The sequence below is a fragment of the Cyanistes caeruleus genome, chromosome 3, assembly GCF_971803275.1.
Source record: "Cyanistes caeruleus chromosome 3, bCyaCae1.hap1.1, whole genome shotgun sequence".
In the NCBI taxonomy this organism is placed as follows: domain Eukaryota; kingdom Metazoa; phylum Chordata; class Aves; order Passeriformes; family Paridae; genus Cyanistes; species Cyanistes caeruleus.
Genome location: NC_141703.1, coordinates 15,890,516 through 15,911,554, shown reverse-complemented (window position 1 = coordinate 15,911,554; position 21,039 = coordinate 15,890,516). Strand labels below are relative to the sequence as shown.

Genomic DNA, 21,039 nt, shown 5'->3' with positions numbered 1-21,039 from the left:
AAAACTTTGATAAGCATCTTCTGTTTCTGCCTCCATGTGAGGACTGTGTGAGTAATTTCTGTGTAGTACTGGGTGTAGAAAGATTAGTATAACAGAGTTCAGTGTCAGTCTTGCATAAAGGGAGGATGAATATTTGCAGGTCTTGAAGTGAAATGATTGTACTCATGGATGCCCATTGCTTCCTGGTTTCATTCACTTGTACCCTCATACCCACACACTTAGAAGTATGAAGAGACATGTGTGTGCTCATGAGAGGTGTCTGATTTTGGCAGTATCTCCAGTGTGCAGGATGGAGGATGAGGGTAAGGAGCTTTCAAGTCCCCACTTCATCTCTGAAGTTCCTCTGGGTGGTGATGACAAACTAGAAACCTGCATCTTTTGTGTATATGTTATGTTTAGATGTTGTCTGTTGTTATGGAATGGTCCTTAGCTTCAATCTTGCTTTCTTCAACTTCCATCGGTCTGTTTTGTGCTTTTCCTTGTCTGGGGCTTGTGTCTGCAAAGGATGTTTATAATCTGTCTCTTTGATGGGCTAACAGAAGATAGGCTCACACATTATGAGCTGCAACCTTGTGACCATTTAAAAAAAAAAAAAAAAAAAAAGTGTTTTTGAGGTATGGCAGAAGTAGGTGATATTTGTAAGTGTAATAATACACTGAGATGTGAAAAGATGAAATTCTGTAGGACCTAAAAAAATTGACTGGTTACACCTACCTCCTCTTTTGACAGTATGCATCTTGACCAGGAGGCAAGCTATCTTCTTGAAATCAATTAACATTTCCAACAGAGATAGAGTAATGCCATGTTTATGCACAGAAATATGTTGCAGGCAATGCCATCTGCAGAGCAGAGCTGACTAGCTGCTGCTTCTACAGGATCAAGTTTTTCTGTGACTGTTTTTGTGAAAAACTCATCCAAGTGGTGCCTACCATTTCTTTCCCCTTCAAAGCATTAGCCAGTGAAGAAATGTGCTAAGAAACATACAAAAGATAGTATCTGATGGACTTGCACCCTGGGCTCTGAACTTGTTCTAATTTTGTAAGTCCTTCCTGCTCCCACTGCTATAAATGTTGTTGTAGTGCTAAGAAACTGTTTGGGGAGCAACAGAGTAGGAGCTTCCCCAGTGACTTTTAGAAAGGCTAAACATAAGCCAAACAACATCCATCCCTTGGACTCTAGTAGGTTTAAAAAAAAGAGAAAGTGAGGAAGAGGCATTTATCCTCAGAAATTCTGGGGTGTATTGCCCATCATCCATATTCCTCAGATAACATGAACGAGAATGCAGAGTAGATGTCTAGATGATGTCAGGATCAGAGAAGCAAATCAAGGGTGAACAGCCTGTCTATAAGCCTCTCTATAGTATTTCTTGTTTTCTGTTTCGTAGGGTTTTCAATGAAATGGATAGTGTTTAATTTATATTGCTAAAGAGGAGCTTCTGTTCCTTTACCAACATCCTTCTAATTAAACATGTGCACATGTACAGTGCACAAGTGTGTATACACACACACACACACACACATTTGTGTAATTAATGAGTTACAACATAGTGGTCTCTTCTGGACAGATTTTGAAAATGCTGCTAGCCCATTCCTTCTGTTGCTTGTACAAAGATTTTTGTATGCACTAGTTTAGCACACTGTTACACTTTTCATTTTTATGCATGTAAGGAGAACTGAACACTTATACTTGAACAGTATAAAATATGAATGGCAATAAATCTGTTGTTTTATCAAAGTATTTAGCAGGCATGTACAAGGCTTTAATGAAAATATGAAGAAAGACTTCACAGCTGAAGTCTTGTGATTATATTTTCTCAGCTTTCACTTGTCTCTGCATCTGAAGATCATGTTTCAGGAACTTTCTGAAAATTTATCCTTATTGCTAAAGTGTCTTGTTTTTATATGTTTGTGTGAAGGAAGACAATATTTTATCACTTCTGAGCTATTAAAAGAAAAATGAGAATGAAAGGTCTGTTTAGTTTTATAGTTCTGGATCTACAATAAACAATAAGACACAGAATTTTTCAATGGAAGAACATGCCCTTCCTGAACAGATCAGGCTAGGAATCAAATTTTGAGGGCATAGTTTATTCTTGCAAAGAACAAATATATGGAAAGACAAAAGTAAAGGAAAAATTATGTACAGGGATCTCTTATCTATGGATTTGTTTGAGGTTTTTCTCTTGATTTTTAGACTGGGATAGGTTAACAATTAACATTCTTCAAGGTCACCTTTTTATTTTTTGAAGAGGTGGTGATAATTTACTATTCAGACAGTACTACCTGAATGAAACCTGTGTGATGTGAATAATTTTTTTTTCTATGAAGATTTCAACTGCATTTAGAGTAACCGATTTATTAATTTGCTAACTTTTTTATGTATTATTACTTATCCAGAGCTATTGCTATAAAATTTTATACTGCAATGTCGTGGAGATTAAAAAAAAAAGAAATCACACCCAGAATCTTGTTATGATGAAACCAAGTCAGATTTGGCACATTCAAGCACAAATGCTAGTCAATAAACTGCTGTTAGAACTATTGTTTACTCTCTGTACCACCAGAAGGCTTGCTACTATATCAGTTTACAAAGGACAGAAGGCACCCTTCCTCTGGGAAAGCTTTGTTTTCCATATCATGCAGTTTAGACCAAGTGCTTCAATGAAGCTCCAAGCTTGCTTGTACAGGTTTAGCTTTTAGATTTTTGTAGTAATCTTAAATCAAATCTGAGGTAGGAATCTTGCTATTAAACATTAATGAGAAATTTCTCATTAATTTCTCATTAAGTTTCTAATTAACTTAAGTAAAAGGTTCAAAACCTTTACTCCACAAAGAGTCATAAAGCTTTTCCAATTGTTGCTTTTTCTTTCACCTCTCTTTAAATTAATCTTTATAGTGCCTTGGAACTGAGAGAGAAATATGGCTCTAGGAGGTTAATATATGACATACATTCTAAATCCATAGTTTTCTTACCAAAAACTTCTCATGTTAAATAATTGAGCTCTTGCTCAAGGATCTGATCTGAAGCATTCTTCTGGAAGCTTAATATAAGGAGAAAAGCCACTTCTAATGGGCCCTTATTTGCAAGTTATTTAAAGTTTTATTGATCTCAGGTAGTACCTTTAATTATACCAGAGAAAGGAAACGCAGAGCTCACAGCAGGGATATTTATAGCTTCATGAAGATCCTCACAAATGAACATATATTTTATTCTCTAATATGCAGGTGAAAGAACAGGGATGAGCTTCAGAAATTCTGGTCTTGCTGCTAGCTATGCCAGATTGCTTAGTGGGATGTGAGAATTGACGCTGCAGTTACGTTGGCAATGGAGATGTTCTTACTTCAGTAGCACACTTTGGAATAGTTTATTTGTGTTTCTAGCATGTTAATTACAAATACAATCCAATGGACTGTGATGATCTTAATATAGCAATGTAACTCAAAGAATAATGATCCAGAGAAGGTAATATCTCTGAGGTTACTAGTCTTGATAAGATTTGGAAATGTACCTTAAAAACATGTACATGCATATAAGTTTGTGCACGCAAAAATAAAACATACAGACAGAAGGGCTGCAAAGTTAAGTAACTTGGGTGGAATTAATCTCACCCACTGTTTCAGTGCTTAGGTCTTGCATAACCAATCTCCCTTGTTTATATAAGTAGAGAGAGTCCAAAATCCAAAAATCAACTCTTACCATCTGGAAATTATTAAAATCAGTAACCTTCTGGCCAGATCTTCTCTCCTTCCCCTGCTCTTACTAACTATGGGGAAAGCCTTGACAAATCACATTGAGTATCTAACTCTTAGGTGGCTAAAGCTAAGTGAGATTGACTCTACCTTAGGAAATATTTGGCATTTTATGTAGATGCATTGAGTTTTAAAACACAGAATATAATCATTCTCAGTTTAAATTTAGCCTTGGAGGTTGCTGTTTCTATTTTAGGCCTGGAGAAGGGCTTCAGTTTCTTTTGCATACTCCAGGATTTCTAATGAAAGAATGCTACCTTTTCCCCTCAAATACTGCCTTGCTTATGTACACTGTGATAAACTTACTTTTTTTTCCCCCCCCATAATTTTCTAGACTTCTCAAATACAAAATTCATCATGGAACACCATATGGATACCCACGCAGTTGTCACACAGCTGTCAGCTTCTAGTATTTGAGATGGCATAGCTAGTAACCTGTTGCCTTCATCCCCCATGCATACCAGAACACTGTGGAATGAGATTCATCTGTGGTTTTTGTGGGTTTGCAGCTATTTCTGAATTCTCACCATTCCTCTGCTTTCAGTTAAATTGGGTTCCACTAAAATTTTAATGTTCACAGATTCATTTATTTGTTATGCTGGTTTTAACACTAACTTCTGAGTTGAGGTGCCTTACCCCAGTTTTCTTTTCCAATCTGTTTTCAGGCTGCATTTGTTTGCCTTCTTTTCCCAGTTTCTTTAGCCTTCCCAGTTTTCTTAGCTCTTCACTCTGCACTTTTTTATCCTCTCTCCCCACATAGTGTTTCCAGTGTTTGAGATCATAAACTTAGTGAGATCATGACACTTTTCCTTTCCCTTTTTCCAAGAAGTATTTGTTTGTCATGCTTGGGCAAACTTTCACAGTGAACTTAAATTCTGTATGGTTATCCTTTTTTTTTTTCCTCCTGGCTCAAAAGTACATCTGTTGTGTGTGAGATCTAAATGTGCAATATGTTAGTCTTACTGGCAGGGGCAGTTTTTGCTAGAAGAGCTTTTTTTAGTCTTCCCAGAATTTCTGTGATGTTTAGACTTTTTTTCTCCTTATTGAAATATAAGGGAAAATATACTGATCTTACCACGACTTTTTGGATGCTGAGGAAACTGTCTGAAGTAAGTCCACAATCTCTGTTTCTCAGTTTAGCTCCAAAGTTGAAATTTCATCTGCAGAAAATGCTATTTTTATGAAAACTTAGATGCTACTTCTTCTTCATCTGTTAGTAGTAGCAGAAGTCTTCCTTGGATGCAGATTCCTTTATTTCCACATGAATGTTTGGCTTCTCAAGTTAGCTAAATTACCATGCAACCTGTGTAGAGGCAGCCTTCCTGTTCCTCCAACCTCTGCAGCAGTGATAAGGAAGGTGCTGAGGTATGAATTTTGCATTCTGTCTTTCTTTTAAGCAGTTTGGAATAAATTTTAATCTTAATGCTGTTCTGTGAAGAAGAGAAAATCTCTGAAAGGGACACACTTTGAAATGCTTCACGGAGAAAAATGGAAGTTTTCTTAGGAGGCAAGAATTTCTCTCTTACTATCCAGAGAGTGCACTGTTTGGATAATCCCAGACAAGAAAAGCCTTTTTTATCTCTCTGCAAACCTGAATGGAGAAACTTTGAGAAGAAATTAAGGTCCCCACTGAAATACTCATCAATATACAGATTAGAAAAAATCTTCTAAAATTTTATTTGCTTTGGCAAGAGCGTAATGTCAGCAAAACTGTTTCTTGATGAAAAAGACCCAGAGAGCAAAAAGATGTCTTGTAAATGCCACGAAATCATTAGGGGCAGAGGAGGGTATTGTTTTCTTTCTGTAATACTGTTGTCTAATGTGAACTGAGGCTTGAAAATTCAAGTGGCATTTTCCTGTTCAAATTTATCTTTCCCTGCAGATTCCTAGGGTTAATGCAGACATCTATGAAATGTTTCATAGCCAAACCTAACAATGAGCTGACACCAGAATTCCAAAGGTGATGGTTACATTAGGTAACACCTTTTAGGTACCAAATTGCATGAAGAAGAGAGTGTTACAGTATTACACTATTTTGTATGCTCAAAATGTGAGGAGGAAAAGTTTTCAGTTAAAAAAAAACTTTCTTCCTTTTTTTTTTGTTGTTGTTGTTGTTTGTTTTTTGGTTTTTGTTTTGTTTTTAATTTGAGGCACTAAACATAAAAGTTCTTATCTTTGGGATCTTAGACAGGAAGACCACTGTAGCTTAGGCTTTCCCCCAGATGTGGAGAGCTTACCATTACTAACTAATTAATGTATTAAAACCAAAAATGATCTCTACCTTGGCTCTTGCTTTTGCTCCAGAACAGATCTGGAATGGCTGCTTGGTATCCAAATAGGTAATTGCCGCCTCTGGTTGTTTGAGGCCCACTTCAGAATACAGAGGAGTTGTTGCTGCCATTTGCACATGAGAGGTGTTAAAATCAGGGCAAACCTTGTCTCTGCTTTTTCAGCATGGAAGTGACAGTAGCTGCTGCTATGTTTAGGTGTTTTTCCTTCAGCTCTGAGAGACATTTTTTTTTCTAAGATAGTGTTAAGCCAAGTAAACTAAGTTTGAGAAATCCTGTTGTAGCTTGTACACTGAAATAGAAATTTAGTTGGTATATAAAAATACATGAAATTAATAGTGGTGCTTTATGTTGGATGGTTGGATGGATGGATGGATACAGATATTCCAGAAAAGATGGGCTCAAAAGAAAGAGGAGTGAAGTTTCCCCTTTTGGGAAAGAGTGTCTCAGATATATGGTGGTATTTTCTGGGATGGTCTTATGGCCCACTCTTAAGGAAAAAGTGGGTCATAGCAGCTGGATAACAGTGTGTTTGAGACCCTGTGGTTCAGTTAGAGGTGGGAAAACTCAAAAACAGAAACTGTGGCATTATATTGAGTCTTGGTTGTAGACCACTTGATCACAGTGAAAGAATGGGCACAGTCTTCTTTACACAGCTGATGATGTTTCTGAAGCACTTGTTTTTTAAGGGAGGAATTCTGACCCTTGTTTTCAAGAGGGGACTGTAACTTCCGTGGAATTGCCTGGACAGGCAGTGTGGTGGGATGTAAGCAGTCCCAGAGATTTCTGAAGGATATCAGGGATAATTTCTTGATGCAGGTGATGGAAAGACCAGCCAGATTATTACAATAACTGGCTACAGTGTTTGCAAAACAGAGGAGTTCATGAGTATATCGAAAAGAAAATGTTAGAAAGTACAGGCCTTGAATAGAGAGTATTCAAAACCTAATAGGTGGAGATTGCAGGGGATGCAGCTTTAAAAGGCCTCTCTGACAATCCCATGTGAATGTTGTAGATACTTCAGCAATCTTAAGTGCTGCCAGACACCCATGTTTGGGCTACTGAATCATGGCTGGAGTGACTGATCAATGGAGAACTCTTACAAGTCTGAGTACACAACTCACATATGGGGTATGAATATAGATGTCTTAAACTGAATTCCATCTGAAGAGTTTCAGCCTCAGGAACCTGCTTTACAAGTTTGCCTTTGGTTCATGGTAGGTCTTGTTTTACAGTTTAAAGAAAATGCCTGTCACATGGTTGATGAGAAGAACGACAACCCCCAAAAATTTAAAATGTGAAAGTACCAGATAAAAAATAAATTGTATCCACTGCAGAAATAAAGATTTAAAAACTAAAGCTTGAGATGTGATAAACTTCAGAATTTCAGCTGATCATGCTGAAACTATTTTGACTCGGAGACTTAGGATAAGAAGGAGGACTGAGGATTTTGGCACCGATACGTTTTTTTAAAAAAACAACTAACCAACCAAAGTAACTTTTTCTAATAAGTTCTGCATGCTCTTGAGTTACAAGGTGCCCAGGAAGGGACCATTGCATTTTAATAACAAAAAAATTTAAGAGATACAGATAATTTAGAGATAAGAGATAATTATAAATGTCTTGTTGACCTCTGAATTTATGGAGACAGTGATATCTTAGTGGAAGCCATGAAGGTAGTACAGTTTGCCTTTCTACATTTTCTACACTTGTATTACAAGTGTCACGATTATGCTATAAAAAGTAATTAAACAATGGTGGTATCTGCCAGTGCAATATTATGCAATTTATAAATAGCTTTCATTTTCACAATTTCCAGTGTTAACAGACCAAAAAAAACCCCAGAAATAGAACTGGAAGAAGATGAGGTTTGAAACTGAATTTACTATTACTGACGTTCCAGCATCGGAAGAATTTTATAGATATTTACTGAATTTGGTTTGTTTTGCTTCCATGGTTTGGATTAAACAATACTGTCAAATTGTAAAATTATATGGATTAGTGCTACAACAGAATGAAATGAAACACAGATTGTTTTAAACATTGCTACAATAGTACCAGTTTATCATGAAAAGCTAGAATAGCTACATTTATAGTGTTTAAAGCTGTTTTTTTATTCCAGATCCTTTTCATTACATTATTGTACACATGCTTTGGAGATGCACATTTACGTTCTGGCTTGGAGATAATTGTGAATAAATATAAAAATTCTACTTGGAACAATGAAAGTTCTGATGCTAACCACTATCACCAGCCCAGTAGTTAGTAGAAAATACTGAGTGGGTTCACTTCCTTTCAAGTGTTTGTTTCAGGGTAGTATTTATACCCTAAATTAGAAGACTGCAAGTTCTTGAAGAATGTAAAGTGCATGCTTTGTAGTGCACTCTTTAGGATTCAGGTGTGCCTCTTTACAACTGCTCAAAGGAGAATCAGCTACAGCATGTTGCTGCAAATCTCATCCTGGTGCATTTTGAATGCCTTGAAGGCTATTCAGAATATCCTTAGAAATGGGGACATCCAAATTGCCAGAAGTGCCTTCAAGCCCCAACTGTGCTGTGCACCTGTGGAGTCCCTGCAGTCTGGAGAGCCCCTGGCATCAGCATCGTTGTCACTCGAGCCTGCAACTGGGGCTGGAGCCCCATCCTGGGAGCCCATGGACACAGATGGACCACTCATTTGGCTTATGCATTCATCTGATAATTGGATGAGAAATGCCTGCTGTTTATGACTCCCTTGACTTGATTTAAAACAAGATCAGTAATGCAAGCATTTGCTCCTGACATCTGAACAAACAGGAAAGTTGCTGCAAGTATTTCTGAAGGATGTAGATAAAGAAATCAGAGAAACTCTTTCAATCTGTATGCATTTTTTTTTTTAAAAAAAAAAAGTGTCTTTCCATCATTACCCCTACTTACTGGTAATTTCCTGTCAAAGATTTTGGCCAATTCTTGTGCTTCTTTCCCCAGAGGGAAGAGCTGAGTTTATATGGCTGTTCCCCTTGAAAATCTTTCAGAGTGCTTTAAGCTTTCCTTCATCCTCTTGTTCTTCCTCAGGAGACAGTGTGACCATCTTCCCTAAAATGGCAGGTATAGAACTCTTTGTTCCATTAGGAGTCTCCCCTGCACTTAGATGGCTAGTAAATAACATTCTGCTTTCAAGAGATAAAAAACTGATTTGTGGTGATTCACTGTAGGTGCTTCTTTTCAAGTAAACTCTAACATATATGTGTTGGAAAAATTCTAAGCAATTTTCCAGTAAATAAAGACATTGTGATAACTCAGACATACTGTTCTGTCATTATTTTCCAAAGACTCTGTCTCTTCCTAAAAATAAATAGGACTTTTAGATTAGGAAGAAATTTCCTGGAAGTTCTCCTATGCTAAGAGTTATATTGCTTAGATGAACCAAGTGTGGGGGTTTTAGCTGATAAACAGAAGAATTGCAGTTTTCTCAAGGGAGAAATACAAGGTTGAAACAGTGAAGCGTCTCTTGAAGGAAATTCTCCAAACTTTTTTAGGTGTAGAAGAAGACACAGTATGACTTGTACTTCATATTGTCAAATTGTTTGAAAAAAGAAATTGCATAATCTTGCACATCTCTCTCTCTCTCTCTCTCTCTCTCTCTCTCTCTCATATTTTAAGGTACTCCACTAGATTTTGAAAGTAATTGCCAGCAAAATTTCCAGCACATAATATCAGAAATGTTGAGACAATAGGAAGCTGTTTTCTAGTTGTAGTACTGTCTAAAAGCAGTAGTGGTAGAAGGCAGAGTGGAAATGGAGTCCAGACAGTGTCTGGGCAGTGACTTAAGGACCTGGCAAAATTACAAGTAAGTGATGTCTCAGAACGTGCATTGCTAGGCTTAGTTTAAAAACTTGCATAATTACAGATGTCACATTTATATTACATTGACCTGACTAAAATGCTAATATTTTATGTTCTTGTTTTGAGAGTAAATTTGAAAAATTTCTTGGTTGGGTTTTTTGGGGTTTTTTAAGCTTTGTTTTAAGCAACTCATGAAAAAAAATTTTTACCATCTTTGCCATCTTGTAATGGTTTTCTGGGCTTTTGTTGCCTTGTGGCCGACTGCTTAATGTTCTGTGATTTACTAAATTCAAGATTATTGAAAAATCTGTTCTAAGTACTTTAATGTTGTAGAACATATTAATGTTTGTGCAAGTCAAAGTAAGACTGTACTACTTGGTTCTGAAAAGACACGAGCCATTGGATATGTTTGGCTGAATTTTGTTGATTTTTTTAAATGTGTGTCTTTGTTGTGGCAAACTAAATTATATAAATGCAATAATGCATTGATGAGGATCAAACCAGGTTATTGCTCATGTCTAAGTAATTTTTGTGACACGTAATTGTTAACTGTGAGTAGAGAATGTGACTGATTTAACTTTTTCTAACAGAAATTGAATTTGGCCTTAAACTGCCTCACATTTGTACAGATGGAAATGATGAGCCCATCACAGGACAAGCCATATCATACTTTATTATTTCACTTAATATATCAGCATCAAACCCTGATGTGATGTACTCAGCCCTGCCTGAGTGCAATATGATGCTTGTGCATGGGATGTGCTCAGTGTTGACTGCTGCTATCTCTGCTCACATTTGCTGATATTTATAAACATTTGTTCTTTCAGTTGCTTAGAAATTCCATGCTTGAGGAATTCTTGTACTCATGCAGGGTGAGGCAATAAAATCATAGGTGACCGATGTAACTTTCAGAAGGTCAGAATCTTATCTATTTTTCAAGAATCTTGTTGTGTACCTGTGCTTTGTGTTATATTTTCCATGATATGCAAAAGATAAAGGAAGAAAAGTCCTAACAGAAATCTTTGCAATCAAACAGGGACAAACATTTAAAGAGATTTTTTTGGTAACATGACATTTTCAAGAATAGGATATGCTTTATCTTTCCATACAATAATGGTTGTAGTTCTAAGAAGCTGATTTATGCTGAACAGTAACTTTTTCCTTGAGTACTCCCATCACGGATCTTTCAAGAAAACAACAGAGATACATAACTGTGCTGTTCTGACATTTGTGTCTTGTGCCATATATAATTACATATAATAAAAGTGAGTTCTGTCATATAAATTTTGTAGAGACAGTGGAAAAATAGGGGACCTCTGTCCTTTAAATGAGATAAAATTAAGTGGTTTTGAATTAGGAACACTTCTAGTTTGATAGTGGTGACAGGAAACACCAGCTGTGGCAATCTTGTAAGGAAACCTCTGAGAGAAACTTGTGGGTGGCAAGGAGCACAGCAGTGAAAATGCTCAGCTCTCATAGCCATACTGTCATCTGTGGTTAAATGGGCAGACAGTAAAGCATGTGTTTTCTCCAGAGGCAATTCCCACACATATTTTGAATTTTAGGAGCCCTAATCTGAAGTGATCCGTCTCTCCAGGGCTGGAGGTACCCTTTTCCCATTAACATCTCCTTCCTCCTATCACTGTATTTATATGTGAAGGAAATAGAACAGAATTTTTTGTCTTAGCCTTATTAAAATATATTTTCAGATTTAAACATGAAGAGACATATTTTTCCACACATTAGACACATGTAATCATGTAGTCTGAATAACCAGTTTCTGTACATCCTTGACTTTTACACAGTCTTTTCAGTAATATTCCTCTGTTGTTGTATGTTTAATTGTAAAATGGCATTCTTCCTGTAGTTTTATAACATAGAATGTTTCTAATATACATGCTCAATAATCAGAGGTAATGCCAGCGTTGAGAGATTTGACTTCTGTGTTTGCAAATTTGCTATTTCTGTAAAGTCAAATATTGAGGCCATAATTTTTTATTAGAACATAGTAATGAGGTGCTTAGTAATAAATTCAGCTGAGTGAGGCAAAATTGTACCTAAGCAAACTCAAATTCTCCTACTTCACGATATAAGCTGGTAGTAGTAAGTAGTAGAGATCAGAAGGGATTATGTGAGTTTTTTCTTTCATTGACATTCACTGAAGTCGAACACTGAATCAACTAGTACCAGCTTATCTACCTAGGTGATACATTTAATTGTCAATGACAATTTTCATGCTAGGAGTTGGATACCGAGTTATTATGTAAGTAGCTTTCCACAATCAGGCTGAACACTGTTTTCAGTACTGTTCTGTTTCATAGTACAGTCTTGAAAAAACACCCCTTGAAATGCAAAAAAATACGTTTTAGTGGATGACAATTCTATTTTGGATAATTCCAATTTAGCTTGTTTTTGAAGAACAGAAAACCAGAACCACAAAGAGCTCAGGTCTCCAAAATGTCTTCTAAGTAAACATCTAAGTAACGAAGTCTAAATTCAATCTGTAAAGAACCTTTCAGATTTCCCAGGAGTCTGAATTATCACTTTTGAATTTCCTCATTCCTCAAAGCTCTGCTTTTCTTTGAATCCCCCATTCTGTCCATCTTCTCAGGGCTCAGCAATGTGGTGTCTGCTTTGCACCAAGTGCCTGTCAATGCTTGTTTGAAACTTCAGATTTAGCCTGCATCTGATCAGCATGTCTCTCCTGATCCAGGAACTGTATTTCTACCACCTCTATTATATGCCTGGTGCATTCACCCACATACAAAATGTACTTATTATTTGTGTTTTCAATTCTGTATTAGTTTATATTAATGAAAATGACGCACGATGGCTAATTGCATTGCACAGTCTACATGTGCTGCTGACCTGCAACATCATGCAGTCTACTGGAGATAGTTCTTTCTGCTTCCTTGCCCCGAGGAAGAATATTCTGTATACAGATGACAAATTTGAGATAATTTTTTTTAAATTTCCTCTTTTTAAAACTTGAATTTCTTCTTAAAATTTGGTGGAATCCGGACATCTAGTTCAAAATCAGTAGGAATAATGGAAATAGAGGTACAGGGCATTTCTTCTGGGTTCTTTCATTTGAAATTAGTTTTAAATTGTGAGGGGCTCCTATTTTTTATGTCACTTCATATAAACCATTCAGTTGCTTTAGAGCATGTGAGCAAGAACTGAGAAATGTGCACTTGGCTGCAGTTTTCTCTTCTGTCAGATGGAGCACCCCAGCTCTTTGGGAGGTGTTCTGTCTCATAGGGAAATTACAGTTTTTGTAAAGCAGGTGCAATGTATTTAAAAATCTATGGATAGTAATTTTAGTGTCCTTGTATCCTTGGCTTGACTGCTTCACCAGGAGCACATTCCTAGAGAATATCATTTACACAGGATGAGATTCTCCAAGAAACCTAGACAAGAGTGTTCCTTGCTAAGATGAAACATAATGCTACTAGGGCACCTCCTTAAAGCACCTATTGTCTAGGCTCATTCTGCTGTTGTTTCACTTCAGGTTATTTAAATATTGTTTGTTGGGGTTTTTCCAAAGATGGGGAAAGTGTAATTTCTTAATCACTTATGACACCATTAATGATAATTTCATTAGTTTAATGAAATAATACAAGTGACAAAGCTTTTTAAATAAAAAATTCTTAAATGTTATGTATTTTTGAACTGTTCAGGTAACTTCTTCATCCCTAAGTGGGTTCCTGAGGTCTTTCTGTTCCTGTTATTCCTAGAACCACTCATGCTTTAAGTACTGTAAATATTTAGAATCCTCCAGGGTGTTTGATAGCATATTTTACCCAAGACTTTGACCCAAGAGCTTTTAAAACTTAATTTCCAAAGTAATCATATTCACTGTAGACATCAGGATATGGCAGAGAAGCTATGTGGACTAGTTTTCTTGAATAAATCAGAATTTTTGTCTGTGTGGTGATACATGTTTCAACTCCTCTATTTCTTTCAGTGTACTTAGCTATTACTTTGAGAATAAAAATACAGCTTTTTTGTGGTAGCTGAAACATCTGGAATTTTTTATTTCGCTCATGTGAAATAGGCATGTAATAGTAATGGATAAATTTGGTTTATTTGCAAAGTGGTATATGCATGCTGTCTAAACATATGCATGTTACAGTCAGCAGAGGTTTTTGAAGACAATTAAAGTTGTTTTCTGAAAAATCTTTCTGTGGCTGAATTAGCCAGAGCACCTACCAGAAGTCAAATAAATTAAATTTACTCACCCTCTTAATGTTCCTTCATAGTCCTAGTAACTATTACCATTATTACTAGAATTGGAATTAATAAATATAACAATACTATAACTCAGTAATAGAAATATAATTAGTAAAATAGGTTGTTCAGTTTATTTCAGACTGTTCTTTCCAGGTGCTTTTATTTTAATTGGGATCAGGTATTTTACAGGTTCATGTGTTCATTTTCATTAATGAAAAATGGAGTAAATATTTGTGTTGCTCAGCAATTGGTTATGCACATGTCTTCAGGTATTCCAGAGTGGTTTCATTTTTATATCCAATCTGGCCTTTGTATGTTGTTAATAGTGGGATATTGCTATTTGTATTTTTTTTTGAACTGTGATGCTTGGTAGAGGTGTATGAGGTAGATCCAGCTGAAGTGCTGAGGTAGCCTGTCTGCTCACAAGCCTTTACCCCGTGACTTTAAGGCTCCCTCCACATCCTGTTGCTGAAGTGTAGTTGCTGCATCACTGTATGAGCAGACCTGAGCTAGGCTGTGTTTTGTCCATGTGCTAAATGCATTCCTGCTCACACAACAGGAGAGAAACTTAAGAGAAAAATGTGACCTCTGGTTTGGTGATTAGAGAATGCTGAAGGAATGCAAAGGCAGGTGGACATTAGGAAATTATCACTTACAACTGTACAGTAAGAATGGTTGAACACTGCCAAATACAATTACTGATTCCTCTTTTGAATAGGTTTCCCTTAAGTGGACATATTTTTAAAAAGAGGCACAGAGAACCTAGTTTCCTAATACTGTATTCTTTGTGGATGTTTGAAGCCCAAACACTTTTGGCAGCCAGAATCACAGGTCTAACTATAAGCCTTAGCCACATACTGGCCCGGTATTTTCTGTTCACCTCATTCAGCACCCGTATTCATACTGTGGTTACATAAAAGATTTATAGAGCTTCAGAATAACTAAGAAACAACAGTTACGGGAAAAACACTTCTGAAAATTTCACTGGTATATATTACAAGGTGTTTAAATATGAACTTTTATCATTTAACTCCACTGATTTTCTGCAGGGGGTCCTAATTGTGGCATATCTGCTGTGTGTGGGTTTGTATTGCACTTGGCCTGATTGCTGAGGTATTTGCCAGATTTTCAATTAATTTTTTGCATTGTGAAATTCCTTTTGTATGCTTCTTTCTTTCTTCCTCTCAAGGGGAAAAACAAAAATGCGAGAGAAAATGCACAACAAATCTCGAATCTTGCTCATTTCCATTTCTTTGCTTTTATTTTACAGGAAACCCATGAAATTGTGGCTATCAAGAAATTCAAAGACAGTGAAGGTAATCTTCTCTGCTGCATGATCTTTGATGTCAGTAACTACATTGTTAATATCTATCCAATTAAAATGAGAAGTCTCATACCGCAAGATACGATTTTTAAAATATAATGAATTATTAGCTCTGTAAATATTCAAGACACTTGGTCTTTCCTACCTTCCTTGAGACCACATTATTTTACACTCTAATTAGATAACACCTTTCTTTCTTGATGCATCTGTCTTAATATGGATGAGATTGTGGTGCTGTACATAGTAGTAAGATCTGCTATCTGGAGATGGGATGTGACCAGAAAATGTTAAAAAGTCCTCTTGTAATAGTGACTTGTAGAGTCCTTGGGCTTTATCAGCTTTCATCTGTGAGAGGGGATCTAAACGTCAGGGCAATTTGAAGTTGTAAATGGAGGAGACTGAAAGAAGTCATTGAGAAGTTCAGTCACAGGAAGATAAATCTGGGAGCTCTCAAGGATCCGTGAAGGGAGCTGGGTGGTGAGAGAGCAGCTCTGGCCTCACTTCAGTGGGCTTCAGTGTCCTCAGGAAACTTGCTTTTTTCCCCTTCACAGCAGACCCTGGGTACTCTGCAGCATTGCTGAGTTTGCTGAGAGGGAAGAAGAGCCAATTTCTGCAAGGATTAGCGTTGCTGCCAAAGAGGGTGGTGGAAGGCAGGACACAAAAATTATTCTGAGGGCTCCACACACACATTCCTCACCCAACAGCAATAAACCCAAAGAACTGGACAAGAAAGGCTGGCTCTCTGACCTGGGCTTGTGGGGGGGACCGGGAATCGCCCTATCCTGCCATAGGCAACACTGGCAACCAACCATGAGAGCAGCTGTGTCCCTTGTGTGCATCATGGATCAGCCCTGAGCCCCAAAGGTCTGCACAAACAGGAGGAGGAGGAGGAGGGTGAAGTGTGAGAGGAGTCACCCTGGTGTGATGTGATGCTGCTGTGGTTTGCCACACAGCGAGGCTTTAGCCAAAACTTAGCAATGTTGTTTAAAGAAGCAGCAGTCACTTTATTTTAGCAAATTTCATTTTTCTGCTATCATACAGGATTGCTGGTGGACATGAGGGTGGTGTTGGTTACAGGGGCTGTATTTTTCAGAGTCAGTCAGACACAGCAAAGTCTGATTTGCATCTTGTTTTGCACAGTGGCACAGTCATCTTCCCAGACACTTGAAGAGTGTATTTAATAATATATTTATATTTTTATATATCTTTATTACATGTATACATTATTTATATTTATATTTATATTTATATTTATATTTATATTTATATTTATATTTATATTTATATTTATATTTATATTTATATTTATATTTATATTTATGACATTTATTTATTTATTTATTTTTGATAAATGTTTGAGCTCTGCTGTTCAGAAATTCTGTTTTAAATCCCTGTAAAGGATGTAGAAGACAGTTTAATTGTGGTGACCATCTTGACCAGGTCAAGAGAGTATCTCAGAATTGCTTTTTGGAATTTACTGTGGCTATTCAGTACAGATCCTAGGAAGTAAATCTCAGTATTAAGCCCTAAACAGGATTATTGTATTAGCTTTACTACCAAAAAATGAAAACAAAAAATATGACATTGCCATTAGAGGTCTGGCTTTTCATGGGTATTACATAATATCAGTTTACATGACTGATGACTGCTTTTCAGATTTGTAGCTAGTTGTTTACGAGTTTCTGGAAATATGACAGAAGTTCTTTTGATGGATTTGATTCAGCCCATTTCACATCTGTCTTGTTAATATGGTAGTTCATTAGAAGTTTGAATATACTGTAATTGTTTCTATTGACATTTTTGTTTCACTGAATTTTTGCCGTTGTTTGACATATGAATACTAAATGTGCTGGAAAGTGACTGTCTTGTTATAGATGAGATTATGCAATCAGGCTGATGCAAGCCAACATCAAGCACTCAGTTTTAAAATGAAAAGATTTAGATTGCTCTAAATTATATATTTTTTTAATCAGAACATTTGTGATTATAGTATTTTGTTTTCTTTTTCCCTCCTGCTGCATTTCAATTTTTATTTTTCCCTTCTGTCTTCTGTTGATGATTAGTGTGTTTGCATGGCCAGTGTTATTTGCTCTCCCCTGCAAACATCTTTTTCCCTTGGAAAAACAATTTCTCTTCCTTGTTTCTTCTTCCTCTGTCTCTAACTGTGTTTGTGGTACATGACCTGCAACTTAACCTGACTTAGCTTTGAATTTATGCAAGCATTTCCCATTTAGTAACTCTGTTATGGATAACAGTTCTAAGAGATTAAGAACTGTTTCTATGTGTGCATGAGCAAATTTACTGAATTAATAGATTTAATTTTGCTTAATGAAAAGTAAAACCTAATATAGTCATGTTTACTTCACGTATCATTGCATCCTTTAGAACCTAGTCAGTTTGTAGCCCCTTAATGATAAGCAGTGTATGAAGTATTAGTGAAGCTTTCCTCCTTTCTTGAACACCTTTCAGACAATTAAATTGTCAAATGAGTTAAATTACAATTAAGTTTAATTGATGAAACAGTTAAATTTCTTGGCTGCTCTGAATTAGATTCACGACTTCGTGGCATCAATACTTACTCTGCTGCCTTCTGTGGCTGCTACACTGGTTTGACATTGCTCTATTTCCTTGAAAGCCATGTGGGGAACATACAGGACTTAAAAATGTGTGCTTCAGTCTTAAAATTTGTCATGGCTTTTGGAAAAAAAAATTATTTCAGAATCAAATACATTTGTTTGGTATTAAAAGATGAGCTTTACATTCCAGTGTTTCTGCTGAGGACAACCTTCTCAGTGGTTTATGTGCATGATGTGTATTTGTCGAGTAGAGGATGTACACACACATGAATGTTTTTTCAAAGCATATTAGTTCCCTTCATAAAAAAAAAGATAGAAATGCAAACTATTTGTTTCTTATGACTTTCTCTGCCACAGAAAACCTTTATGGTAGTGATGGGGAGATCTGTGAGGGTTGCATAATAAGCACGATCATCACTGACCTCTCTTCCAATGCAGAAGTATGCAGACAACAGATAGTCCACACTGAATAATAATTCTGTAATGTCTAAAACCAGACCATTTAATCAATTCAGGGGTTCAGAATAAATCTTTATAACACTTTTTACTTGGAGGGTTTGTTTTGTTTTTTAATCAGCTTACTCTGTCATTTTACTTCTCACTCTAGAAAATGAAGAAGTCAAAGAAACCACTTTACGAGAGCTTAAAATGCTTCGCACATTGAAACAGGAGAACATTGTGGAGCTGAAGGAAGCCTTCAGAAGAAGAGGAAAATTATACTTAGTTTTTGAATATGTGGAAAAAGTGAGTTAAGTTTGTAGTCTCCCTGCCATTGTTAAATCATCAGCTTACTGAAGATGTCTTTAAAATTGCTTTTTTTTTTTTTAAATTAAGCCATCCTAATCTCTAAAGAGAAGCAGCAGAAACTTTAACATGAGTTGTAATTAGACATCTGTTGTGAGACAGCAGCACTGATTACTGTTGTTTTTACATCATGTGTTGGTATTTTTTTTTAAAAAAATTCTTCCATTTGTGAACACCAACATGTTAAAAAGTATGCAGACTGGAATACATATGATTCGAAGAAAAATTTCCATCTGAACTCTTTAATCTTGTTTAATTTTAAAGCTGGATAACTGTCTTGTGTTATGTTGTGTAATGAGTCTTGACGTAGTCTTTCAAAACAAGATCATAGACTTTTGACCTTGGAATCTCTTTCAACTTTCTCCACCCTTCTCTGTTAAAAATAGGATTTGTTTGTGTATTTCTGTAACAAGGCCACTATCAATAGTTGCTTAGAGGGATTTGGCAAAGACTACTGTCATTAACTCCAATCCTGACCTCATTTTGAAACTATTCCAAAATTTCCTTAGATTGGCCTACTACTGCCAAGCATCCTGATCTGTTTCCAGGGAGAAACAACCTAGAACAGATTGGTCTTTTGTCATTTTTGCAACCTTCCTGATAAAAGTAGACCTTCCCTCTGAATTCTAACCATTCAGCATTTCTTCATGGAAACAGTTAGGTGCTATTCAGATACATAGAGTGAAATAAAATGCAGGTTTAAATATGTCTATAGCCTTCATGAGATATTGTTCTTTTGATTGAAATTTTCATTTCATTTCCTGCCAGTGTGATGTTTCAGTCCAGCTGAGTGCTAGTCCTCTGCAGTCAACTTTCATCTAAAAATTTCTCACCCTAAATGATGTCTCCTTTACGTCAATTTGCCGACTTACTTTGTCGTATAATTGACTACATAATGTGAAGTGACCTATATTTGCTCACAATTTGGCAGAAATCAGTTTTGGTTTTCACCAGCAGATCAGCAACTTTTAATGTGGTGGATCTTACTTGGATCTGACATTCAAAGCTTGACTTGTTTCACCCATGTTCCTTGTAATTGTTCCAGACACATGAAATGTCTTTGATCACACAGAAATTTAGAACATGCATTTAATTTTCTATTATAGTGGACTTGGCTAAGCTATCTGGAAAAGTGAGTTGAAATCAAAGCATAAGTAAAAGATATTTAATTGATCTGATAAGGGATATATATTTAAAATCTGGTTAATATCAGTAAAAACACCAAGCTACAATATCTAATGTTTTTTGCATCAGAATAAAAGAATTTTGTGATAAAGGTAGGCATCGTGAATAGTTTGTACGTATGTCATTTCTGTATTAATGTTCACCTTTCTTTTCAATTAAACTTTGAAGTAAATGACCATTCCTTATTTTCAAATATCTGAAGTAGTGTCACCCATAGTTTCTTTGAAGACCAGGATGTTTCTGTTTTCTTTGGATGAGGGGAGAGTAGAAAGAATTAAATAAAATGTGGTGGAATAGACTAATTTTTTGTTTAACTGGTAATGAGCACTGTGTCCTTTGGGGAATGTTAACTCTGCAATACTGAAATCCAGATTACTTAAATTCACATTTAGTCTAATCTCCTTTATTCATCATCCCCTTAGTTAATATCTTCATATAGGATTATGTCTTCCTGTGTTGATGCTATTATTTTGTTTTGTATTTGTAACACTAACTTCTTGACTTACTTATCCAGATCCACAGCCTTCTGTATGGACAAGAATCTGACTAAAATCAATATGGTTTCTTAACAGAAAATTCCTTTCCTCAGATCTGAAGTGTGTTTGCTAAAGCTCTTACACTCAAAGACAAAAGTTCCAGTATTTACTCACAAACTGCAAAATTTAGAAATGCTTTCAAATATCAGCAAAATCTCTACTGTCCATTAAAACATCTTTCAAGAGAAACCTCAAAAATTTTACTGTACAATAAAGAAAATGTTTGTCAAAGACAAGGAAGATTTAACAAAAAATCTACAAATGATCATAAATCCATAATTTAATGAGTTGTGTAAGGCAATATAGCCAAAATAGTCCTATTTCAGTGTTCAGTAAATAAGGCTTTTTTTCTCTCTTCAAATGGGCTGCTGCTGCTCATTATTATTTCTGAAATCAGCATACAAACTTCATTGTACTTCTAATTGTGCAAAATTAGAGATGTTTGCTAACATAATGGGAATCTAAATGTTCCTTTTCAAAGAGGAAATGTACTAGTATAAACAATAAGTTTATTTTCTTT

At 36.0% G+C, this 21,039-nt stretch overlaps 1 protein-coding gene across 5 annotated transcripts in view; it reads left to right on the top strand.

Moving 5' to 3' along the window:
- CDKL5 (cyclin dependent kinase like 5) overlaps nucleotides 1-21,039 on the top strand; it is a 157,814-nt gene that overhangs the window by 87,427 nt on the left and 49,348 nt on the right. For all 5 annotated transcript variants that reach the window (XM_086879979.1, XM_086879978.1, XM_086879981.1 and 2 more), the window contains 2 exons: nucleotides 15,365-15,410; nucleotides 18,602-18,738. In XM_086879979.1, coding sequence (XP_086736105.1) covers nucleotides 15,365-15,410; nucleotides 18,602-18,738 — 183 coding nt within the window. The remainder of the gene's footprint in view (nucleotides 1-15,364; nucleotides 15,411-18,601; nucleotides 18,739-21,039) is intronic.